We start from the raw sequence: 25,342 nt of genomic DNA, 5'->3' as shown, positions 1-25,342 counted from the left end.
GTACAGAGATGACCCCCAAACGTGTAAGTATAAGAGGAAAAGACAATAGTGGAAAAAAGAAAGAGGAACCGTCCGGGGGGCCATCTCGGAATGGATGAAAGACGGAATGAGATGATGTAACAGGAAACATCTGGAGAATAAGGCAAACAGCAGAGAAGGAGGAGGAGGAGGAGGAAGAAGAAGAAGAAAGAGAGAGAAAAAAGTATCAACCCAGTTCCGCATGTCCCGCCCGTTGCGCCGTTTTTTTCAATGCTGGTTAGTATGCAAATGTGATCGATGCCGAGTAAAAATAGGAAACGCGTGCCCTTTTTTTTTGTTGCGAACGCCTCCCATCCTGCGCCAGGTCCGTTGCACCCACTCCAGGAATCCTTTTACCGCGCCGCAACTTTCATTTCAACGGCTTGATATTGCTCGGTATCGCCGACTCACGTCATGTTGTTTAGTCGTTCGCCTGTCTAAAAGAGAAGGGTAAAAATAGAAAAAGTGGCTCCTCTGGTCTCCTCTGGTCTCGTCTGCTCATGCGTATAAAGACAAAAGGGGTATTAGGCGGAGCAAGATGGAGACTGTGCCTCCGAGATGATTATGACCGTGGGGGGTTAGTATCCCACAGCTAGGCAAGAATCGAGGACGGAGTCGAGGCTGCTCATGTCTTGAGCGTCCGTTCCCTCCCACCATACGTCGGTGTCAACATCCATCGCATCGACATGGCCATTGGGAATGTCGCCCGACGCACCGCCATTGATGCTTGGCAGTCGAGCGATTTCAGCCGGAGGTAGTTTGCTGTATTCCTCGTCGACCCATGTATAGTCGTCCCAGTTCTCTAGCTCTCCTTCGCGATACGCGTAGGTGATGGATGTTGCGATAACGGGGAAGTTTGCCATGCCTATATCCGCTAGCTCCATGGCCAGCTGCATGTCTGCAAGCCCCAATGGACCTCTCTCGCTGGCGGCTTTCGCTTCGACTGGGAGAAGGCCGCCCTTGTCCCTAGTAATTTCGCCCCTACGAGAGGCATCCTCCTCAATGGCCAGTTGTTTCTTGTATGAATTTGTCTGGATCCAAGTGGTGCCGACATCCATGCCCGTGCTTCCAGACGCACCTGGGGCGTTACTTCTTGTCCGGCTAAAGACAGTAGATAGTACGTCTTTGATGAATGTTTCCGTCGCAACTAGCATTAGTTGGGCGGCGTCGGGGGAATGACCAGAGACAAGCCCAGCCTCGTAGCAAAAAGGCAGCATGCGCCCTTCGATAACCGAGACGTCTGGGAACTCTCCGGATTCCACGGCCAAAGGTAGCGCGAACCGTTTCCGCACCTCGAGATCAACATCTGAATAAGAGCAAGTCAGACTTTACCGTGCCGATCATGATGGATGTTTAGGGACCGGGAATCTAGATTCTACTTACTCATATTGTTGATGCCGGCGGCACTTTGTGGTACATCGATAACCTTGGAAGGCCGTCGGTATGTTTCTGAAAAGACCCCAGATAAACTCTCATGTGCATCGAACTGATCGGAAATTGCTTCGTTAGCCATCGAGAGCAAGATTGAGTTTCGTATCATAGGCTCGACCTACGTCGTTGTTTACCAAGTCCTTGATACGCCTGCGGTCTCTGCTTAGCAGCTGCATCACCTCGCCCTTCAAGCGCCGCTCGTTCGCATCACCCGTCGTCGGCTTCGCGGTCACCCCTGTTGCCGGTTTGTCATTAGCACTCACCCAGGGGGCGAGCCCCTGGTCTGGCATTTCCCTAGTGACATTTCCGTAGATGGCTGCGATGAGCTGGTTGTGGAGGTGTTCTTTTTCGCCGTTCGGAGAGGCTAGGATCGGATCAATTCTCGAGGAGTATTCAGCCTGGTTCAAGCGTCCTTGAAATTCAAAAGTCAGCTACGCACACACGGCGAAAGGACGGAAACAGACGAGTTCAGAGAGCTCAGTCACGGACATACCTATCAGGAACTGGGTTGTAGACTCCTTGTATACAAGCCATTGTTCACTAGGGATAACCGATTTTAAGGCGGTATAGAGGGGTTCGAGGTCAATTCTCGCCGGGATGATCTGGCTCGTCTTCGTAATCTTCTGGGCGCCCGGCGCGGAGACTATGATGGCTTTATTCGATAGGGGAGGTGTGGAGAGGGTGATTGACGGGCGGCTCAGGGCCGCGGGGTCGATATCCGGCATGGTGGGAGGCGCGATGTCAATTCCTCAGTCGCGTGTAGCGAAAGACCGCGGCGCCACGTGAAAGAGTGAACATTAGATGCATATAATGAATGAACGATAGGCGGCGATCATGGATTCGACGTCGGATTAATGATTTTCGCCCGTCGTGGCGGCGAAACGGATGGCCGATTTGGGCGCGGATTCGAGGGCATTGGAGAGTCGACGTCGTTGAATGTCTCTTACACGGTCGACTTTTAGACGACGTCACGTGCGACCAGCCGCCAGCCTCGCTTTGCGCCGCAGACCGAAATGGCGAAAGCGACGGTCGAGGCGTCGTCTCCCTCGCACGTGATTAAGTCACCCAGTCTCTTCACACCACCAGTGACACCAATGCGTTGGAAACGAAGTCGTTATACATATATATAAAACTGCTGGCGGAGCCTGGTTCCCGATCAAAGCCATTTTGAACAAGATTTTCGAACGTTCTCAATGTTCTTGCTACTTGCTTAGGGTTGATCTCGCCAAAGTCATGTGTAGGCCGACGGAATGACTGCCGCCTGTCACACCTGTTCTGCAACACTTGTTGTCAGAAGCAAGGGGGCAACTTAAGTCACCGCTTTATACGAAAAACCCCTTTGGGGTGGTTGAGGAATGATCCCCTAATTGCTCAATGGTGTGCTGTCTCTCTTGCCTTTCTCCTTGGTTGGGGACTCTCAGTCTCGCTGTTTAACTTGTGCAATGAGCGCATTAGAATTCATTCCCCTGCTGCATGGAGTTGAGCTGTACGGGCTCGAGTACATGCTTCAGTGCTTGGGAACGGAATGGCATCTGCCAGAGCTTGCTTTCTACGGCGGTGGAGTTAGTCTCTACGGTGTAAGCTTGCACGCTGGCAGCCTTTTTTTTTCGTTAGCCTGAAAGACAAGTGATCTGACCAGTAGTTGTAGTCCCGAACTCTAGAGCGCTTCGCCTGTTTCTATATAGGATACTAGTGTCCTGGATGATGAAGCTCTAGACATTCTGGATGAGGCTGAAGATGGCGTTTCGAATATCCTCGAAGAGGGGCATCCGCTATTCTGTGAACAGAGTCGATATAGAGGACAAGATGCAGCTGGCTTGATAGAGCTTCATTGCGCAGTCCGCAATAACAATTCGCCCTTGGCCAAGCCCCTTATAGACGAAGGTGTAAATTTGCGCAGCAGAGCGAATCACGGAAAGACAGCGGTCTAGGTTGTGTCTTTAGTCTGATGTTGCTGTTTCAACTGCTTCGAATGCTGAACCGCCAGAGAATTGTCCATTTGTTGTGACGTGGTTGCCTCAGGCGGCTAGGCAGTAATGTACAAACGTCTTCATTCATCCCTCCGCCATTCCCTCTCTGTGATGTTCTCAACACCAACATCCCGGCCTATGGACTTGTACTCGTTCATCTTCGACGACTAGGGATCACGAGAATCCAATATCCTCTAGGCTCTCCCTTGCGAACTCTAGGGAGCCTACGACTGGGCGGCAAAAGTGCTAAGATCTGTAGCAATATATAATACGTACCAGTACCAAATATTCCTCCTGTATTTGGTTTGTACTTAGGTATCGGTACTTCTTTTATGCACCTCTTGTAACTACCCCACTCAAAGTTAAGTCGCGGTTGTCGCGTCTTCCATTGAAACACATTTGAACTGTGAACCGCTGCAACTATTTCGAGCCACCAGCATCGACGTGTTCGCGACGAGAATTCCAGCTCCCTTCCACTCGCCATAGACTTCGGGGAAATTACTGAGCTTTGAGTGCCACCAGGATGCCACCATGGCGCCCAACAGCAACAAACTCGTCGACGCTGTCGACAGGCTAATCACCCACATCGTCCCAACCAACCCCAAAGAAGATGAAGAGGCGGCCCAGGAGAGACACGATAATTGTTTCGAGCTCGTGAAGAACATCCTGGAGAGGTACGCGCATAGTATTTCACTCCCCGATGTATATACGCTGTGCTAACCGCAACTTTCTCACTCCTCTTCCAGCCCCGCATCCCCAGCGATCTCCTCCGATGTAAACCATGCGTCCGACATGATCAAGCGGAAGCTGATCCAAACGAACCCGAGCCAAGCCCTTCGCTTTTCGAACCTTTACAGCCGCCTTCTATCACTTCCCGTCCTGAAGCAAAAATGGGCTATCCTCTACCTACTGTACCAACTCTCCGATTCCCCCGACCCGAACGAACCCCTCCCGCTAGAACCCGCCCTATCTCGTTACGAGAGAGAAGCTCCGAGAAGGGCTGAACAAAATCATACTCCGAAATCTCTGACCCCTGCACCAAATCAAGACGAAGAGGTATTCAACGAAGCGTTTGCGCAGGGCGGACTAAAGAAGTTCCCACCGCAGCCGCGAGAAGGAAAGAAGGAGAAAGCTGACGAGGAGAAGGAGAGAGCTTCGCCTACAACTTCCAAGGAGTCACCAAAACGAGATGTAGCGCTGAAATCGAAACACTTGGCTAATAACTACGTCGAAACCAACCCTTCGGAGCCCTCTCTCCTTCGCGACCTACCCTTCACCCTCCAGGGCTTATCCTCGACGACCATGCCGTTCGAGAAACAAGATACACTCACACTCCCCCCCACTCTTCCGGCGCCGATAATATCACTTCTACATACCCTTGCAGAGCCCTCTCTTCTCTACAAGAGCCTAGATACTTTTGTCAAGTCGCCAGCGAAAGGCCTTCTAGGCCAAAGTCTTCGAGCGGCTATTGGCACAGAACTCAAGTCATACCTTAGCTTAATCGCCACGCTAGAGGTGCAGATCCGCCGAGCTCTGGCGACTCTTGACGAAGAAGCTCCCCGTCAAGGCATAGGAAAGGCCGGAGTAACTTTGAAACGATGCGTGGTCTGGACAAGGGAGGCAACCATGGGCCTGCGCCTAATGTGCCTTATAGCGGAGGAGTCCGAGAAGCAGAGGGGAGGGAAGCTAATCTCCATGATTCACAGCTACTCCTCTTCATACGGCGATCCCATGGTCGCGGCGTTTGCCGAGCGTCTCCTTGGCCAATTCACAAGGCCCTTCTTCGATATCCTCCGCCACTGGATTTACGACGGCGAGCTCGTCGACCCTTACCTCGAGTTCTTCGTCAGAGAACAAACGCCGGGAGAAAACGACGTCAACAAGGCCAAGACCGGCGGAAATAGCGTGTGGGAGGACAAGTACGAGATTGACAAGGACATGATCCCCAGCATCATAACTCAGGACTTCGCCCAAAAGGTGTTTCTTATCGGGAAATCTCTCAACTTTATCCGACATAGCTGCAGTGACTCGCAATGGGTCATGGCGTATTCCAAAGCGGCGTCGAAAGAACTCCGATACGGCGACACGGCCCGACTCGAGGAGTGGATCGACGAGGCTTACAAAACCACCATGAAGCGCCTGATGGACCTCATGGAGACCAAGTTCCACCTCTTCGAGCACCTCCAAGCTCTGAAGAACTACATCCTCCTCGGGCAAGGAGACTTCATCGCCCTTCTCATGGAGTCGCTCGCAGCGTACCTCGACCGCCCCGCGGGAGCGCAGTATCGCCACACTCTCACGGCGCAGCTCGAGAACGCCATCCGCGGCTCCAACGCGCAGTACGACTCGGGTGAGGTCCTTCGACGCCTCGACGCCCGCATGTTGCAGCTCTCGCACGGCGACATCGGCTGGGACTGCTTCACGCTCGAGTACAAGATCGATGCGCCCGTCGACGTCGTCGTGACGGAGTGGGGTAATCGGCAGTACCTCAAGGTCTTCAACTTCCTGTGGCGCATTAAGCGCGTCGAGTTCGCCCTCGCGTCTACCTGGCGCAAGTGCATGACGGGGGCGCGCGGCGTCCTGCAGAACGGCGACCCGGCCGTCGAGCAGACGTGGAAGTCGACCCGCGGTGTCCTCGCCGAGATGATCCACTTCGTCGGCCAGCTCCAGTACTACATCCTCTTCGAGGTCATCGAGTCTTCCTGGGGTGAGCTCCAGAAGCGCATCCGCCGCGAAGGCTGCACCCTCGACGATCTCATCAAGGCCCACACCCGCTACCTCAACGACATCACCCACAAGGGTCTCCTGGGCGCCCGGCGCCGCCACGCCGTCGACCCCGTCACTGGCGAGGACGACCGCACCTCGTACCTCTCCCAGCTCGGCGATCTCCTCCGCACCATGCTCGCCTACCGTAACTCCGTCGACGGCCTCTACAGCTGGAGCGTTAGCGACTTCACCCGCCGCCAGGAAGCCGACGTCCGCACCTCTACCCGTCCTCGCCGCGGCGCCGCTACTCCCGCCGACGAGCCCCTGGGGACCTCCGTCGCTAGCGAGTTCCCCGTCTTGACAGAACGCCTTCGACATCTGGGCACCTCGTTCCGCACCCGTCTTCAGATTCTTCTCGGCGATTTGGCCTATCAGCCGGATGTCGATATGCGCTTCTTGGGCGTCGCCATGAACTTTAACGATGTGTATCAGCCCGCGAGGAGGAAGAGCAAGGCGCCGCAGTCTGCGAGCAGTGCTGTTGGTACAAGTGCGTAAGGGTTTTTTGGGTGGTGTCTTTTTTTGATTTCCCTTCCTCTTTAGAAATGGATACGTACATTCGACACACCCGTAGATGCAAACTCGGGGACTGGAGTGTGCTGGGTGTATTGTCTGAGGTTTGGCGCGAGGGAATGTCTGTCTCTTTGATTTTCGGGGGATATTTACGTCGTAACGATAGGCGAGGCAAAAAGGCAAGGAAAGGCTTGTTTGTTCATGATAGCATAACCAATACATTCATTCCTCCACCGAAATGTCCGATTCTTCACCTCACTGCTGTCTACGGGAAACATCCCCGTGAAGGTTACAAGATCACCGAGACACACGACACACGACACATGCACTCGGAACAGAACACACATTTGGCTAAATCTCTTGATTTCAATTCATAATGGCGCAAAGTATCATGTAATGCCGTATCGTCGTTAGAAAGCATGACAGGGCAGAAAAAAAAAAAAAGAAAGAAGAAAAAGAAATAACAACCCGAATTCGAAAGAGGAATTGATCATCCCTTTCTACTCTCTAGAGTCCTGATAAACAGCGCCGCCTTTCCTTTCCTTTCTAGTAGAAAGTCAAACAAACAACAAGAAACTTCTTTTGTTTACCAGACCATGGACCCCCTTTTGCCATGCAATGACTTGTCATAATACATATAAAGCCCTCCACCATGAAAAAACCAGATGCTAGAAAAAAGAAGACGAGAAAACAGAAACATGCCCCATTCCCTTTTTGTCTTTCCGAGCATAAAAATCAGAGATTGTGTGACAGAGTCGACCGGGTTGGCTCGTCTGTCCACCCTTTCTAAATATATATAATGATGTATTGTTCCCGGAATTCTCTGCGTCGTATCGTCGAGTCGTTTCGTGATTGTTAAAATTGGCAGACTCACTGAAACTTGAGCGTTCAACAGACAACGTGCAAATACCATCGGGTTCTCGGTTCGCGGAGGCCATCGGCGGATGGGTGAATCGTCATACCCCCAACAAACATAAAAAGAGACGGAGGAAAACCTCGCCTCTGCTAATCGGCCATGGAATTGTTCGTCATGGCGTTTGGATAGTGATAAATAAACCTCGATTTCGACTGCACCTAGATCAACTTCGGATTTGCGCCGGCGAGCTCGTATACGCATGCTCCAGCCCATAGGAAGGCACCAGATCCTGGGAAGAGCATCCAGTGATAAAGTGCCTCCGACGCCCAACTCTCAACCTCACCAGGTCGGAGCAATGCTAATAGAGGGAAGACACCAAGTCATAGATTATCTCGGCTCTCTAGGCGTCCATCATAACAGTATCGACGTCACTTTGAGCATAGTCATTGGGACCGTCATCTGGTCCGAACGTCCCCTCGTAGACCGTGGCGGCGCATCGTCGTCGAGTAGCAACCCAGCGGAAACTGTCGAATTGGAGAATTTGGTCAACGGTGGGGCGCTGGGCCGGCTCAGGACGAGTCAGCTGGTGCATCAAAAAGTCCATGGACCAAGGATGAGATGAACGGGCCATGAACGGAGGAGGCTGCACCAAAGGCGCGTGCTTGGGAACGCCGAAATCAGGTCGGGGATTGGCAATAGTCATCATCTTGCCAGTGAGAGGATCTTCGAAAGTCATCGATGAGCAGGGGATGTCTCCCGTCACGCCGATGATCTCAAACGGTGTGAGTGTTGGAAGCTCCGTGTATTGGGCGTTCCTCAACGCTTGCCAGGCCAAGCCATTGTCGGGTAGCTGGACATTACCACCAATTTCCAGCGTCATCAATCCCAGAGAGAAAACGTCTGACGCTTTGTCGTACTGGCCCTTGAGGATTTCGGGACCGATGTATTCACGGTCACCCTCGGCGTCAATATACTTTGTGACGGGCCACTCAGCCGCAAGGCCGAAGTCTCCGATCTTGAGAACACCCTCATGGGTGATGAACACATTGGCGGGTTTCAGATCGAGATGCATCAAGTTGGCATTGTGAATAGCTTGAAGACCCTATCACGAAAAAAAAAAAAAAAATGATTAGCAGGAGAACTTTCTTCCAAGGGGAAAGGACGTAGGCGCATAGACTTTACAAGCAAGATATCGTGCAGAACTTTCCAGATTCGGAAGTCGTCCAGCCGCCCCTTATGGCCAAGCTCACTGACGAACGTCTGGAGAGTACCCTCATCACAGTACTCGGTCTGGATATACAAGTGGTTGTTTACCTCCCAGCTATTGATGTAGTGAAGTATGTGGCTCGCATGACTCAGAGACTTCAAGATTCGAACCTCGTTAAGCTTCCGATCGCGATCGCGGGGGCCGGTAAAGGCTCGGCGAGATTTCTTGACTGCGTAGGCCGTTCCAGGCGAAGGCGAACCTGGAGGTGTCTTCGCCAGAGGACTACTGCTAAGCTCAACACCCAAGGAGGCGCGAGACCGCCTGGGGAAGGCAACGCGATAAACGATTGAGAACTCGCCGCGGCCAATCTCGTCAACTTTGTAGAACTTGTGGAGAAGATACTCGTCGATGTCGACACGGCTCTTCCCCAAGTGAACAGGAGTCACAATTCGGCGACCATTCTGGCTCGTGGTAGGGGTGACTGGGGCGGGAGATTGTTGCTCCGCCGCGGTGTTTCCGTTGCGCGAGACCGAGAACCGGCTAGGGTCAAGTTGCAACATGTTTTCGAGAGGCGTCTTCGGCGTCTGCTGACCGGGTCGAATAGGACTCGCTGTTTATAATTGTCAGCAGATCAAACTTCGAGGCAAGTGGAGGTGGATTTCCTGGTTCTTTTTTCTTTTCTCAACTCACATGAAGGTTCTCGAGAGAACATGGGCTTGACAGCCGAGATGGGGGGCCCTCGTCGATTGGCACTTGGGCTATCGGTGATGTTGCTGTCCAGGTTAGCCTCGGTGGCCGAGGGCGTCGCGAATGTCTTCGTCGGAGTCGGAGGAACGCCTTCGGGGGTGTGAGCACCGCTGCTCGTGCCACCATTGGCATTGGCGTTGGCATTGTTCTCTTCGTCCAGATTCAGGACGCTGGCGCGTCGGTGAACCCGACCTCCCAACCTATGGAAGAGGCCGAGACCCTTACCAACATTACCATACGATGAATTTTCGTCTCCGTCGGCCCGGGTCGAGCCCAAGGCAATGGGTGTGGCAGGCCCGCGTCGGAATCTAACAGCGCTACTGGGTGGGTAGGTAGCGAAACCAGAGGAGCTGTTCTTCTTGCACGGGGTATCGGGTACCACCATCCCCTTATCTTCGTCGAGATCTCGATTGACCTTCGACACCAAACCGGAGGACATGAACATACTAGGTCGTCCAACGGCTGGAGTATATGTGGCCTGCGCATTTTGCACGGCATTGGGCAGCGACCTGGTAAAAATGGTGTTGGCCGCGGGGGGTAGTGAAAATTTGAAGCGATCCGATCGCAGATTGGGGAGTTTATTTGCCGACTGCTCAATCGGAAACCTTATGGGGCTGTCCTCGACGAAACAACTACCTGAGGTAGAAGGCTTGAGCGATCGCGACAACGGATGAGGGTTGTTGCCGGCTTGGTTCGCAGGAGGGTTTGTGTGCATCACTGAAGCAGAGAATGCTCCGCTTGTCGGGAATGGGTTCTCACGTGCGGCAGGAGGTGGAACAAATTGGTCGGATGACAGCCTAGGACGATTGCGACCGTTGGGACTTGGTACCTCCGCGCCCATTTGCATTTGAGCGAGTTGCTGTGCGCCAGTGCGCCTTCCCCACGAACCTTTGTCGCCGTACCGTTGCTGAAGCGTCGACTTGCGTAGCGAGGATGATCGGCGCGTAGCCGAAGACATGGGAGTAGGGGAGGGCTGGCTGTCGCGTCGAATTGTGCTGCCTACCAGGGTATAATTATTTTGGGAGGACTCGTCGTGTATGTCGAAACTGAGCGACGGAGAGCTCGCGTGGTCGAAGACATTGGCGTCGTGCACAATACTACTAAAGCTGGCGATGCCGTGCAAGCTTCGACGCTTCGCGACAGGGCTCGCCACGCTGCCCGTACCGAAATCCATGTCGGCGTCAGTTCGCTTTAACGTGCCCGTACCGGCGACTGGGCTGGAGAAGTCGGAAGTGGTCGTGTCTAGGTTGCGGAAAATGGAGTGAGACGCGCCAGAAACATCAAGGTGCAAACTATGACGCGATGGCTTGTTCAGGCAGCGCCTGGAGAGGGGGCTCGCAGGGATTGCCGAGCGGCCGTTCTCTTGGCCAGGCGCGTCAGCGCTCGAGGACGGGATGCTGTTTCCAGAATCGGAAGAAATGCTGAGGGCTCTTTTCAATGGTGATTTGGGGGACACTCGCGTCCTCGGCACAGGTCCCAAAGGAGTCGTGGAGCCCGTTTGCGGCTTTGAGAATCTCGCAGATCGGAGAGAGAGCTTGACGCTTGGTTTGAAAGAAACAGAAGAATGGGGAGGGAGCTGGGTGGGAGTGGTGGTAAGAGTAGCCGCCCGAGATCTGGAAGGTGCAGTAGTAGTAGAGGTTGGTTTCTTAGGTGTCAGTTGAGGTTGACTCCTCTGCGAGGCCAAGGCTGGAGAATATCGGCGACATGGCGATTGTGGGCTCGGAGAACTTGATGTAGGGCTTTCCGTGGCGTTGCTGTGTGGTGATCGCGTGGCTAGGTTAAACTTGGATGGAGATCGCGAAATAGACCTCCTAAGGTCTCGGACTGCTGAGCTCACATCCACATGATGAACATGCGTTGGTGATGGCAGGGTTAAAGTCCCGCCACTGTTAGAGTAGGACATTGTTGTGGTATTTCCTCTGAGACAGTCCTTTTGTTATGCATTCACTCCAAAAAGGAGTTAATCTAGGCAATATAACCACTAGTTCCAGACAAAGGCCGTTTTTCAGACTGAAGCTTGGAAACTTGGTGGTCCTTAGATTTGGTGGATATATTTGGAAGCGCTGTGTCTTTGTTTTCGAGGACGAACAAGTTCTTTCGACTGGTTTTGTTCGCAGGAAGTAGGATGAGCGACAGCTGCTGTATGTAGGGCAAGTAACGGCGGCCCAAGTTCGAGGATGGGCGACAGACGGCAACAACGCCAAAACGACCAACGGGAGAAGGAGAGTAGATCCTATAGGCCAACGGCTCTCTCAAGTCTGTTGTCCAACGTTGGGTGGCGACATGCCCAAGGCCTAAATGGCGACGTGTTTTTTTTGTTGGATCTGAGGAGGCAGCAGAATTAAGGAGCGACACGACGAATAAGTCCAAAGGCTAGCTTAGTTCCAAAAAATGCTGATGCCTAAGATTCATCCAAAGATCGCTAATTCCGCTGACATTGGGCTATTTCGCAGGCCAGTACTTGAACAAGTGAGCGACCGTTCCAGCGCGCCACTCAGATCAACAGATGCCACAGGTAAAGGTGGCGATCCTATGCGCAGTATTTTCGATCGCGGTTCGGGTCGGTGGGAAGGCGGCGATCAGACAGAGGAAACAGAGGCGGCTCGTTCGAGAAAACCAGACTCCCTAATGCCACGACCACTAGAGACTTTCGAAACAAGGAAAATAAAAGACGAAGAAAAAGAAGGAAGAAAGAAAAAATGAATAAGAACGAATAGAGTGAAAGGATGAAACGAAGAGAAGATGAATCTAGGAAACAGTCACCGGAAGGAGAGGAAGTTGAGAGACTGCCAAGGGAAGGAAAAGATGGCGGGTGCAACTGTGGTGGCGGGAGGTCGTGAGTGCAAGGTTTCGAGAAAAAGAAGCACGGCGAACCAGAGCCAGAAGCAGAACCTCGCGTAAGTACGGAGAAGTGAAGTAGTAATGGGGCTTGGATGTTTGTATGCAGGCTGTTTGGGGTTGGGGCTGGAAAGAGTGGATTTGTTCGTTGGCAAAAGGGTAGTGGTCGGGGAGGGTACAAGAATACAAGACTACAAGCAGCGAACTGGGCCAGGGTGGGATTGTTTATTACCAGGGTCCAAAGTCAACACTCAAAAGGAAATGATCGCGTGGTTGACGCGTTTGGGCGCTTGGCCCGTGCTTTTCTCCGATGATTCACCATTCCATTATTCATCGATTCATGGGTGGCGTTGGTGGCGCCTGGTCACACTTGACAATTGACGAATTTAGTTGAGGATTTCTCCCGATTAGTTCGGGAAGTTGGAGAGCGACTGCCAAAGTGAGCGTGAAGTACGAAGTACTTCGTACTTTATAGTGAGACCACTCGCGAAGTACTTTGTAGCGTCCGACGACATGCAGCAGTAGGAAGGCGCTACTGGCATCCCACCGGGGACTATGACCCACGGGACAAGTACAAAGTCTTGGGTAGTTTTGAGTGTGGATTAGCGCTACGATGTCTCAGAAAGTTCAGAGTTTGAGAGCACGCACTGGCCGGCCGGAGTTACTAGACAAGGCATTCAGTGTTGTTGATCCCAGGTCTCATCATGCTAAGAGTCTAAGACAACAGCTACGTCTAAATGTTTAAGCTTGGGCGGACAAATCTTCGAGGATCGTCCGGCACGCCCTCGGTCTCGACGGCGGATCCAGGTTTTCTTCGTCCCATGTCATTGCTTTCTCTGATCTAACAACAATAAGTACACTAATACACTAATACACTGATACACTGATACCTACCTTGCAGGTACGAAGTACACACCGTTTAAAACGAGGATAGAAGCAGAAGTATTAGCGAAAACGAATATGCAACAGAAGAGGAGCCATCATCGTGTGTTTGAGGGACGAACCCACTTGCAAATGCCATCGCCTGAGACAATCTCAAGCCGAGGACCCTCAGAGACAAAGAGTCGATACCATGTCTTCCTTGTAACATCAAGCGGACTCCTCCCAAGAGTGTACATCCCGTCACTCCTGAGCCAAAAGTTTGAGATGTCAGCTGGGCATCTCCTCCTAACTATACTAGACTCTCCCGCAAATCTCCCCGCCGGATTGTCGACACTTTGTCCTTGGGGGCCCTTTGACAGCGTCGCTTCACCTGTGCTATCAAGTTCTTGAAGCGATACGCAAACCCCGCCAGGAACTACGTGAGCACTATACCCCAATTCTACTAGATTCATACACACCGCTCTGAATTTCTCCTGCATAATACATAGGAGAAGCGCCCCGATCGCCGCCCTTGTGCATATTACGAAGGAGAAGTGTCCACGTATGAAGCCAAAAAGGACTGTCCAGAGACTCCATCTAACTACTTCGTACTGCGAAGTACACCATGTACAAAGCCAACCGCCAACTGCCAGTGCAGCAGCCCCCTTAGCCCTTGCCCTTGCCCCCTTTGCCCCCTGTCCCTTTCCCACTATCCCAGGGACGCGGTTTAGGGGGGTTAGGATCATGCGCCCATTGAGCGCGCTTCCGCAGGGGTTCCTGGGTACCTACCCGTCTTCCCTGACCCTTCCTGACCCCTACTCCGTCAATCCCTTCCCTCAGGGTCTTTCCCAGAATGTCTCCTGCAGTATTGCTTCGTACCCTCTCCAGGCGACCATTCATCGTTGGCTAGCAACTCCATTCCAGAACAAAGAGGAATGGCCAGGCCCGGCAATGATGTCAGATGCGCAAAGAAGCTGTGTGCATCTCCAGAACAGTGTAGTATCTTCGAGCAGAGCCTCAACAAGGCAACGACAAAGAAAAAGAACATAGAAAACTCTGTATTGAAACAAAAAGGCGCAGGCTGGCGCCCCCGCCCTAACTCACAAGCTAAAGCAACCAACTGATCATCACCGGCGCCTTCCGTCGCCGTCCCTCGCCGTACCCTCCTTCTATTGAAGGATTCCGGCACAAAAAGAGAGTCTCCCGATGCCCCCTCCTTCCCCTCGGCTCTGCCTCGCCCAACACCATCGACGGAACGGAAAGAACGAAGAAGGATTTTTTCTCTTTTCCCTTAATATTCCCTCATCCGATGAGGAAGGAAATTACGCCTGACCCGTCCAGAGAAAAAAGCCCACAATTACTTTTTCGCACGAGATGAGGCCACCTGGGCCGAAGGTTGGGCAATTGCGAATTGCGACTGGGGGCGCAATTTTTTTCCCTCTTTTTTTTTTCCGGTTGGTTTGTCGCGTCGAAAATCAAAACAAACAAATGGGAATTTTTTTTTTTTTCCCTTGTCCCTCCCAAGCCTGAGCCCGGCAAGTGCTTGCGCCGCTCCCCCACAAACAATGAGCATTGATCAATTGATGCGTGCACTTTGGCCATTTTCTCCTTATCTCATCTTCAAGATCGGCATTGCCATCTAATCTGGGCTCATCTCCATGTTCCATGGACTAGAAGCATTGATTGATCAAATAATATCATTTCCGCCCGACGCCCGCCATTGGAATTACTTGCTTATTACTTTTTCATGCCCGTTTCTCCATTCTCCCCGTCCCTCTCCAATCCCCGTAGGCTTCCCAGGCTTCTCCATACCCAAAGGCACCAAGCACCGTTGATTCCGAGCCTTCCTTGCTTATGCATCCACTACAGAACCAGAGGTATCCCTGCTCCTCTGCAAAATGACCCTTGTAAAGGTTGCCTATAATACGAACGGTGCACTTCGAAAAGGGAACAGGAAGGGAAAGAAGAGAAGGAAAAAAACAAGAGCCTTCCTGGCTTGGCCCCATTCCGACTGACCCATTGCGACCCATTGACAAGTCCGCGGGAAACGCCGGTGCGGACGCGACGGTAAGCAAAGGACCACACTAAACCTTTCCATGCTTGCTTGCTTCAGCACCAAGGAACGCGCACTTCCATTTTGAGCCCTTCCCCAGCTCCAAAAAAAGAAAATAACAACAAAAATAACGGCCCGGCTTTTCCCTCTCCCCGCGAGGGTTCCCCTTTAGAGATCTGGATGTGTTATTGGTCGTCGACAGATCTTCTTCCCGCTGCTGCTGCAAGGTACGGTGCTACTCTACCCACACGAAAACGGGCATGCCGTCTTGGGATGAAACTTTAACCTCGTTCCGAACGAGAAAAAGGTAATTTGGGAATGGCGCATCACCTTATTTCTTTTTCGCTTTTCTTGACGCCGAGATGACGACGAAGAATAGAAAAAAAAAAAACGTTTCAATTAGCTTTCTTAGAAACCAAAGGTTCTTCCTGCGTTGCACTGCCAACGTCAATGTCAACGTCAACGTCTAAGTAAATAGTAAGTAAATAGTAAATCTGTTCCAGTTAGACATATGACAATACGACACCATCAATAGCGGTGGAACAAGAAAATCCATCCCAACTTACACACGCTGAGCCACCTTTTTTTCTGCCATTTCGTGGGCCGCCGTATAAGTTTAAAACAATCCAGAAAAACCGACAACCATAGGCGCAGTGTGGTTCAAGTCAAAAACGAAAGTGTCACAGCCCAATTCCATGTCCATCAGCTGCTCTCATCTGAGACTTCTATCAGTCTCTAACACACACTGATAAACAGACAACAAAGACAGGTTTCCCCAGTCTTCACTTGTGAGCGGTAACCGTAGTAGCACAGCAGATCTCATCTGCACACTAGAGACGGCTCCACGGAGAAAAAAAAAAAAAAAAAAAAAAAAAAAAAAAAACAAGGAACGCCTTCTTTTCCCCATGAGTCCCTGTTCCCCGCCCCTTTGCTCCTTTGGTAGTCTCTTAGTGTTGTAGTTTAGATTTCTCTCTCCCACCTCGGCGCAATACTACGAAGCCGTATGAGCCGCCCATCAAAACAAAGGGCGCGGGGAGAAAGAACAACGAATGTCCCGATTCGCGGCAGAAAGGCTCTGCTGCTTTCTTTGCCTAAGAATAACCCCGTTGTTTTATTTTTCGTAAGGATTGTCTAGTCTCAGCTGTCCGTTTCTGTCACTGACAAGTCCTTCTTGTCTTTCTTTATCTCCTCGCTCCTCCTCATCATAGATCCCGACGGCCAGCCATCCCCGTCGGTCCGTCTATGACAAAGGCATAAATGTCCGGGTATTTCCCATCCTCATACATAATATCTCATTAAAAACAAGGAAAGTGGAAAGGAAAAAAGGAGAGAGAAAAAAATGACAGCGCCGAACAAGGGAAGGACAAGGCGGAAAGAATCATGGGCTAGAACACGCCGGGAGACACATCATCTGAGACTCCACCTCAGACCTCTCTCCATTGTTCTCACTGTCCCCTGGTAGTAGGCTTGAATCATGACAGCCTGTCGTTGTCGAAGTGACAAGACATGTCAGTGCGACATTTGAACAATGGGCTGAGCATGACCAGACATGGGAAGCCAAAGAAAGGATCTACCCCTCTATCTCCCCCCCCTTCTTTCTCGATAGCGCCTATCCGCAATCAACCCGAGTGCGCACCCATTCGCACCACTGGTCAATATCCTCCAACACCTCAAGTGCCCGGCCCAGACTCTCCACAGGGATCGCCTTGCCCTTGCCCTTACCCTTGGTCTCTGCCGCTTCTCCTCCTTCCACCACAGATCCCGCATCTGGGACGATATTTTGAGAAATCACCAGCATCTTTCCGTTGGGTCCAATCTCAAGCGTGATATTAGCCGTTGTAGATTGTAAAGGAAATACCACCTGAAGCCGCGGTGCAGGGTGAACCGTCAACGTCACGTCGATGGAATCGACGTTGAATTTCTCCTCGGCCGGGCTTGACGGGCCTTCACGTTCCGCAAACGCATTTAGTTCCTGTTTCTTCGGCACCGTCCTTGTTGACAGCACCTCGGGGCTACCGGCCGTCTCCCCTGTCTTGGAGGGGGACTCCACCGCCGCACCATTTAGCGCCGTCCTGCTGTCACCAAAGCTTCGCCGCAGTAGTGTCGAGAGTAGTGCGTACTGTCTGAGGTTGGGGAGTAGTGAGATGAGCTGCTTCGGGTGTGAGAATGGTAGCTCTGATAGCGTCTGGCCGTACACAGGTTTGTAAATGTAAAGAGTGTTCTTGTGTTTCTTCGTGCTCGTTTGCCCCTCTTTTGAAACGCACACGATCTCCCGCTGGTACTCGATCGTCCTCGGCGCGCTGGGGTCGTGCGCTTCGGTCGACGGTGGGATCGGGAAGTACAGACTATCAAACGTAGGGTAAGCATAGAGGGGCGGAGGCTGCGCCCCTACAAGCTCGTACATCTGGAGCCAGACGGGCTGGGGCAGGATAACTGAGGGCTCCAATAACGCCTTGAAGATGACCTCGGGATATTTCAAAGACATGTCCACCGACGAGTCCTTGTTCTCCTCGGGCGGCGGAATCACCGTATTCTCGGGTTCTAGCCAATCCAGAGCAGGCCCAGTCGTCGCGCTGAGAACGTCTTCGGCGCTAGGATCCTCCTTCTCAATCTTGGGAGAAATCCAGCTTTCTGAAATCCTGACCGGAGGGTATATCATCTCACCCATGGGCGCACAGGTTATTAGGAGCGACCACACCCCCTCGTTCTGTTCGACGAACTTTTCGGCTTGCGTGTTCTTGGGGGGAACGCAGTGCCGTTGTATCCAGTAATCTAGATTTAAACCAACGCGATTCCTCGCATGCATGACGGGGTACCCGTGCCTATGACAGGTCACCATGTTGTGAACGTACCTCTCTCCCTTACCGGCGTGTTCCGCGCGTAGCTTCTCAAGGTCGTAGTGGTGAATGCGCTCCAAACTCGAACACATCCCCGCTAGTGCTTCCTGCAGGTCCAAACCAGGTATCACGCTAAGCTTGTCCAAATCCGCGAGCCTCGACAGGTTGGCGTAAAAGTCGTCGAGCTTCTTCGTCAGCGGGTTCTGGCCCGGCCGCAGTTCGAGATCTCTCATGAGTATGGCCGTCGCCCGCCCGACGCGTTCTATCACGATCGGCGCGGACAAGGGAAACGACAGCGCCACGTTACGGACGATGTTATTGTCTATCGAGATGTCGAGCTGGAGGGCTTTGCCCGCGATGACGAGCATCTTCATCTTTTGGCCGCCCGGTGCCGTGTAGGTATCCCATATGCAGTCAAGTCCTATCCGCTGCACCAATCTCTCGAGGCCCTCCTCGCTAACGTAACCTTTCTTCTGCTATACAAAGGGCGCGAAGCTGTTAGTGTCGGGGGTAAGAAGCGCAAACAGGAAGATCAAAAGCGGGGAGGAAAAGACTAACCGACAGGATACCAATTATCGCATCCAGCCTCTTCAACCTTTCATCTTCACCCCCCAGCACACCAAGCCCATGCAATCCAGCTAGCCCCCCCACCCCAACATTATCCAGTCCCATATCAAGTCCATTCGCGATACCGAGCGATCCCATCGCCGCCGCGGCCGACGGGCTATCAAAGTTCAGAGGTCCCGCGGACCCATGCCCGGCAAGCGTTGTCGCCGGCGACTTCTTAACCTGCTGCGGTGACGATCTGGGCCCTCGCGGCGAGAATACACCCTGCACGCCGGAGAGGGAGAAGGGAGTCGAGACTGGAGGCGAGGCGGCGACCTGCGGGGTCCTCCCTTGCTGCGACGCAGCGGTCTTGCCGGGCGTCGGGGTAGCCATGGGAGGAGTGCCCTACAGGGGCGGTAGGTACAAATCGTATCGTCCGAATCGGGCAGGCTGCTCGGCCTTGGTCGTCAATAATGGAGCTCCTTCGGTAGGTATTGAAGGCGGAAAAACGACAACTATTATCGGGGTCTGCGCAAATATCGTTGGGAAAGCCGTCCTCGGTGCGTAGTAGAACTATTCAGTCCTAAATGGATACCAGGAACGTAATGCGAAGGTGTTTCTTTGGTGTTGAAACGAGCGTACCACTGGGCCAATTCAATGATGAGGTCGTCGCGAAGGAACAATTCAAGGCACACACCAAAGAACCAAGCTTCCCCAACCTGGAAAGCTAGTTTAGCCGGATCTCAGCCGAGCCATCATCCAACTTCGTCGCTCGATTTGCATTCCCGCTCGCCTTATTCTTTCCCCGTCTCAAAGTTCCTAAGAGAGATCAATTATTCGAAACGGATCCAGATCAGATACGTTAAAACTTCTACGGTACTCAGCATCTAGGTAGTCGATGCCTATGTTAAACTTCACTCTCAGATCAAACACAAAATCGAACGAACCAGCGCGAAGTATGTGATAGCAATGGTTTCTCTCGCATGAATGTCCATCTTCCACAGCCGAGTCCCATGCCAGCCAAAGCAGGGCAAGGTTAAGCTGTATAGCGGAATACAATAAACTATGCACTCCGAATTCGAATGGACAAGCCAGGACACCCTCCAATAGGCTTGATGCAAAGCACAATTCCTCGAGGAGTAGTAACGCCCAACGCCCCCCAAAACTCTCCAACGGATAACGCCGTCTCTCCAGTCCGACCCAAGTTTGCTGCTCCCCCTTCTTGCACGACTCCTGGGACTGAAGTAGAGTGTATCCTTGACTCCGGATGTACCATAATCCTGATCTAAGTAATAATGTTGCCCAATTCTCAAATCATCCAACGATGCCAAATCCCCGTAACCCATGCAAGTGCAGAAAACTCCATGCTGACCGTTAATAATGCGCCGCCGAACGAAACCACCAACTCCCACCGTTTCCTCTCCGAAACGCCCGGTATAGACAACGTGTAATGACGGGACTTTGTAAGGTATATCTCCAGCCCGCAAAAGACATCGGTCCTAGCCAAATTGCTTGCGTGAGTGTGTGTGCAAATTTACCCTTCACTCCTCACACCCATTCCCCGCGTGCTTCCCTCCAGCGGCTTCATGAATTCGCTTTCTTGTTTTCCGGGGACTTCCGGAGAGTCCTCTTTGCCTACGGATGCCCTTGGCGGGCCTCGGCCTCGGTAAGCCCTCCTAGCTTGTCTCGCTTTGCACTCGAGAGCATAACCGGGTTCGTTTGCCTTCCTCCATTCGATCCATTCCTCGTATGCCTGCTGGCCACGAGCGTCCGGGAAGCGGGGCTTCGGCATAGGACCGGGAGGTACCTGTGACAATGCCGGTGGGAGGATGCGAGGCAGGCCCTTCAGGGCTGGGCTGACTGGAACAACGGGGCGACGGTTAGAACAGCTAGTCCAAGGGCACCCCAGGTGTCTGTGCTGGCAGGAATGCGGTGGGTGTGCTGCGTGAAGTCCACACATGCCACCAAACCCGGCAACTGGACTGGGGGCACTGAATCCGGGCTTCAGGGTCGGCAGAGTAGGGCTGCACATCGGAAGCACAGGAAGGGGTGATGCCGTGCCATATACCTGCGCAAGCAGGGCGGCCAGGCTCAGAGGTGGCGGGGCTAAATTCCCGTCGTAAAGGCTAGCCAATCCAGGAGTCAGGGGGAGGAGTGGTGTTGCCGGGAATTGAGGAATATCTGCCGGCTTGGCACCATTACCTCCGCTGCCGACACAGCGGCCCAAGCCATTAAGTTTCGGAGGCGCCACGGGAGTCTGAATATCCTGCCTTCCTACCTTGACACCGAATCCCGAGCCGGTTCTTTTCAGCGGAGGACGGAACTCTTCGGCTTTGGGATTCAAGCTTCGTTCCTTGGTGGGAATTTCCATGTCAATGCCTGAGTCCTTGGGCTCTCGTGGTTTCGGAGCCAGCTGCTCGGGGCTTGCGGTTGCTTCTGGGCCGGGCCCAAGAGGGACCCTTTCAGAAGCACTGCCTCGGTCGCTATGAGGAGCATATTTCCTGTAGATCAAGTCCTTATACTCGTTGAATCGCCGAGTCCAAGCCACGAGTGTCTCTCTATCCCAGGTACTCAAGGGTTCAGAGCGACCCGTAACGGGATCCTTCCATTCCTTGATAAGTTTATCGCACTTCTCCTCGGCTGACTTCCGGAGCTTTCCAAGCAGGCCCTCGAATCTCTCCGCTTCATCCTCGCGTTTGGCGCCCAGCGTAGGAGACTCCAGAATCGCTATTGATCCCTTTTCGCCTTCGGGGCTCAGCTGGGGGCTCGGCTGGTCTTCAATCTGTGACTCGTCAACTTCCTCAATGGGATAGCAGACTCTATTGCTCTGCGCCGCCCTATCCAGCGACACGCCGATCTCCACAAGAGGGAATGACTCGCATGCGCAGGTACCGCCCAAGTCGTCGTGGTGTTGACAAACTACTTTTCCATCGGGACTCAAAGTGACTGGGAGAAGCTCAATGATATCGAGCTTGTCGCGTGCTACCGAGTCGACGCGGCCGCTCAGTGACGCCACACTCGCGCACCCGTGGCTGATGAGTCGTGCTAACGCTGGGTGCCTCTCAACTGGAGAGGTCTCCGGCGTGCGGTCGAGGTCTACTGCTCGATCCACCCTAGCGTAGGGCGAATTGATGGCAGCCGCCTGCTCGACTTGGACGACGACGACATCTGGTGACTTCTTATCCTTGCCCAGAGACGCTGTACCCTCGGATTGCATTGACTCGGGAGTCCCAGCCTCTTCATTGGATGAAAAGACATTCTCCGGCGAGGGTTCGTCCGAGTTACTCTCCGGACTATTGCCATCATTGGGCACCGCCATCGTACTTCGCCAGTTGTCGCTAGCAAAAGCCTCGCTTGGTCTGTCGTGGTGGCCATGAGCTGGGTCCGGGAACCCCATCTCCCTTCTTGTCACCGGAGCAGAGTTGATCTGCTCAAAGGGGATCTTCCGGGCATTAGAGAAGTCGGTGTTAATCCTCAGAGTCGGGATGATCGGGTAAAAAGCGGGCGTGGGCTGTTGCTGGGTAGAAGCCATTTTGACACCTAACGAAACGAATCTCATGAGCTTTTTATAGCCATAAATAAGTAATGGGTGATTTGAGGCAGAAGCTCTATCGTACCTGGAAAGTGGATGCCCTCCGGGACCGCGTGTATGATACAGCCGATTAGTAGTAGAAACTGAGGTGTAAGTGGACTTCCTGGCGCCGGCAATCCTAGATCCTAGCATCGTTTAGTTGATCCATCCGTTCCCATTCCAGGAGGACATGACGTTAGATGACGATTCACATACCTCTCTTATTGTTCCGTTTCGGGAAAACTCTCGTCAAAACAGATACCAGGACACTCTCTCCATTCAAAGCACTACTTCAATCGAGCGAGCTGGTGACTCGTCCTGAACTGGTCGCTGAAACGCTTTCGAGATGTGGATTTGCTGAAACGGTTTTTCTTTTTTAGGACAGTGAATAGTAAGATCTGTGTCTCTGAATGATGGCTCTTCGGTGTGCTCGATGCAAGTAAGTAAGAAAGATGGAAACCGTAGAGGCTGTGATGAAGATGGCCAAGGAAAGTAGTGAAATCAATAGGAAGGGAAATGCCATGCTATTGCTATCAGCATTCCCCAAGGATCTCTGGACCTTCTCCATTGTGATCCCGGCTCATCCCTCCTTCTACCCTCAATATCAGAGGTCCATTGTGACGTTCGGATTCCAGGAGTAGATAGGTGCGATCTATAGGATAGAATCATGAATGGCAAGAGTTATGGTTGACTGTGACCCCAGCATAAAAGCATAACATCAGTGCACATCAGTCAGATACATGAAGACCATGCATTGCAAGAACAGGACCCAGGTTCTCTGTTCCTGCTTTTATCAGCCTATGTATCTTTCCTAGTCAATATCAGTGTTCTTGGTCAAGGTTGTGACTGCATGTTGGAACAATTAAAGCTAAGCTGTCCTCTGTGGTGGGAAGTGGGAATCACGACTGAGCCTTTCTTACAATGTTATATGTACTTTCTTCCCGACCCAAAGCCAGAAGCTGGAACCCATCCCCAGCATCTCCTCCCCAACAACCAACACCCCAACGTGTCAACTCTTTATTGTGTACATGCTCACCTTGAAGGCCTCATGATAATACAGTTGGTCAAGCCATTTTGATCTCAAATCAATACAAGCAAGAACGCCAAGTAGTATACAAGTTATGCTGTTAAGCTATATGTAAGTTTGTTCTCTCAAGATCTAGGCAAATAATTTGATCCTCTCTACTCCTCCCTAAATCCTACACCCCCTAATGGATACAGACAGGCCAATTCATGGTTTGTCAGACTTGCGCCTTCGCTTAGTCTCCAATCAGACCCTTGGCCTCTTCCGCCAGAATTTGTACATCGCCACCGGCTGCCTCTACAGCTTTGATGGCTACCTCTCCTAGTCTCCGCCTCCGTTCAAGCTCCTCCTTCTCCCTCTTGGCTTTTGTCTTGGAACTTCCGCTTGGTGCTACTCCAGCCATCAAAGTCTGCTTATCTTGAGGCGTGAAGTTGACAAACCCTATTCCAGTTAAGCCAGCGGAGAATCTTGTTTCGGATCGAAGTGATGCCTGCCTTTTCCTAATAGTTTTGTCTCCAGGGAATCCGGAGACGGATCGGCTGTAAACCGACTCGTTGGACCGATGGTGTCGGAGCGAGAGCGACGGGGACGAAGGAGGGCTGATGCTTGGTATTTTTCCGAGGCGAGTCGGCATGGATTCCGTATATCGAGGCGCGCAGGATGTTGTTCTGGACCGTAGTCGGCGCCCTGGGGTGAAATGCGAGGACGGAGACTGTGGCATTGTTGCGGCAGATAGGGCCAAATTTTGAACCATGCCGGACTGATCAAGCGTCGATCGTGGTGTATGAATCATGGAGTTCTCCGGGATACCATCGCACAACATGTTGTCATTGTAATCGCCGTTGTAATTGTTTCCAAAATCGGCATGTCTCGCGAGGTTAGGCGAGGCATTGCGAACTGCATCACGGCCATCCGTGCGAGAAAAATCTTTATTGTCGGACCAAAAGTTGGATGTATCCCACCAGTTGTCCACTCTCTCTACCGGAGTGACTGGTGGAGGAGGCACTGAAGAGAGTACTTCGCTACCGCTGAAGGTGTTAATCGAAGTGGTGGGAGCAGGTGTCCATGAGCACTTCGTAGGCGAACTTGCGTATGGAGCCTTTTGGGAGCTTCCGCGTTTTCTCACCAGCAGGCTGCCCGAACCTTTGCTTCGGAGTAGCCTCGCGTCTCTTGGAGGAGGCATCGGCGCCGTATTGGTGTTACAGAATGGGTCTTCAACAATGCCTCGAACGAACGGAGCAGCGCTACGTACCCGTCTCAAAGTCGGGAACTTTGGCCTTGGAGTTGAGGCCCCGATAAAACTCTGTGAGATCCTGGGTGTCGTCGGTGCTTGCTTCGTTTCGAACTCGAACGGAGGGAAGCTAAAACTTTCTGCAATGTCCTTTTTGGAACGTTTCCTCGAAACTAGAGTCCTTTTTGCCGCAGAATAGGGGGATACGGTCTCTAGGGCAGCGCTTGGCCTTCTCCGGGGGTTGGAACTCGGCGTAGGATTCGGTATTGCCTTTTGCGGAGTCTGGGGGGAGGTAACGTCGAGATTGAAAAGCTCTGCGTCTGGGAAGAAATCGACCGGCAGCTGGGTTGGAGATAGAGGCTCGAGCGGCGAATTGTCGACCGATATTAAATAATCGATCTCGTTGGTGGTTATACCATCGTCTCGTTCGCTAGAGTCGGATTGTGAAGGTAGTAAACCCTCGTCGGGTTTGATGTCGAAGTCAACATATGGACCCTGCCACGATGCCTGACTGAAATCGAAAGAGCTCGTAGCAGAGCTTGTGGCAGAGCTTGGGGGAATGTCGAACGCTGGGAAAAATGCCGAAGGAGACACCTCTCCATTGCCATCGGCATAACTGACGGCGGATGTCAGACCATAAGAGGAATTTGAGCTTTCGACTTCACTAAACGGCTTGCTGTAGTCGATCAAGCCGTCAAAGAGACCCTCATAGAGTCCAGGTTTACGGCCGGTCTCCCAAAACGGGACCAACCCGTCGACTTTGTTGTTCTGTAGTTCAAAAGACAGTTGAGTAGCTGTGTAGGACATGGTGACTCAAGAACTTAAAGGCAATGATCGCATCACGAGTGTCTCATTCAACAAGATGATGCTGAACAC

At 52.4% G+C, this 25,342-nt stretch overlaps 4 protein-coding genes and 2 pseudogenes across 4 annotated transcripts; 1 reads left to right on the top strand and 5 right to left on the bottom strand.

Annotated features, from left to right (window-relative positions):
• Nucleotides 1-596: 596 nt before the first annotated feature.
• Nucleotides 597-2,174, bottom strand: SAPIO_CDS10647 (Uncharacterized protein; the record flags this gene model as incomplete). The annotated part of the gene is made up of 4 exons (XM_016784201.1): nucleotides 597-1,324; nucleotides 1,402-1,504; nucleotides 1,572-1,861; nucleotides 1,943-2,174. 4 exons carry the CDS (start codon nucleotides 2,172-2,174, stop codon nucleotides 597-599), a joined length of 1,353 nt encoding a protein of 450 aa, XP_016638438.1.
• Nucleotides 2,175-3,950: 1,776 nt separating this feature from the next.
• Nucleotides 3,951-6,680, top strand: SAPIO_CDS10646 (Spc97/Spc98 family protein; the record flags this gene model as incomplete). Its single annotated transcript, XM_016784200.1, has 2 exons — nucleotides 3,951-4,093; nucleotides 4,166-6,680. The coding sequence occupies 2 exons, from the start codon at nucleotides 3,951-3,953 to the stop codon at nucleotides 6,678-6,680; spliced, it is 2,658 nt and encodes an 885-aa protein (XP_016638437.1).
• Nucleotides 6,681-7,951: 1,271 nt separating this feature from the next.
• SAPIO_CDS10645 (uncharacterized protein) lies at nucleotides 7,952-11,211 on the bottom strand (the record flags this gene model as incomplete). The annotated part of the gene is made up of 4 exons (XM_016784199.1): nucleotides 7,952-8,653; nucleotides 8,734-9,368; nucleotides 9,449-11,118; nucleotides 11,174-11,211. 4 exons carry the CDS (start codon nucleotides 11,209-11,211, stop codon nucleotides 7,952-7,954), a joined length of 3,045 nt encoding a protein of 1,014 aa, XP_016638436.1.
• Nucleotides 11,212-16,866: 5,655 nt separating this feature from the next.
• Nucleotides 16,867-19,033, bottom strand: SAPIO_CDS10644 (Uncharacterized protein; the record flags this gene model as incomplete). Its single annotated transcript, XM_016784198.1, has 2 exons — nucleotides 16,867-18,570; nucleotides 18,653-19,033. The coding sequence occupies 2 exons, from the start codon at nucleotides 19,031-19,033 to the stop codon at nucleotides 16,867-16,869; spliced, it is 2,085 nt and encodes a 694-aa protein (XP_016638435.1).
• A 1,141-nt stretch (nucleotides 19,034-20,174) lies between these two features.
• On the bottom strand, nucleotides 20,175-22,172 carry SAPIO_CDS10643 (annotated as a pseudogene; the record flags this gene model as incomplete).
• Nucleotides 22,173-23,470: 1,298 nt separating this feature from the next.
• SAPIO_CDS10642 lies at nucleotides 23,471-25,273 on the bottom strand (annotated as a pseudogene; the record flags this gene model as incomplete).
• Between the last annotated feature and the right edge of the window lie 69 nt (nucleotides 25,274-25,342).

The sequence above is a fragment of the Scedosporium apiospermum genome, assembly GCF_000732125.1.
Source record: "Scedosporium apiospermum strain IHEM 14462 chromosome Unknown SEQ_SAPIO_0176, whole genome shotgun sequence".
NCBI lineage: Eukaryota > Fungi > Ascomycota > Sordariomycetes > Microascales > Microascaceae > Scedosporium > Scedosporium apiospermum.
This window is presented reverse-complemented; position numbering and strand designations above follow the sequence as displayed.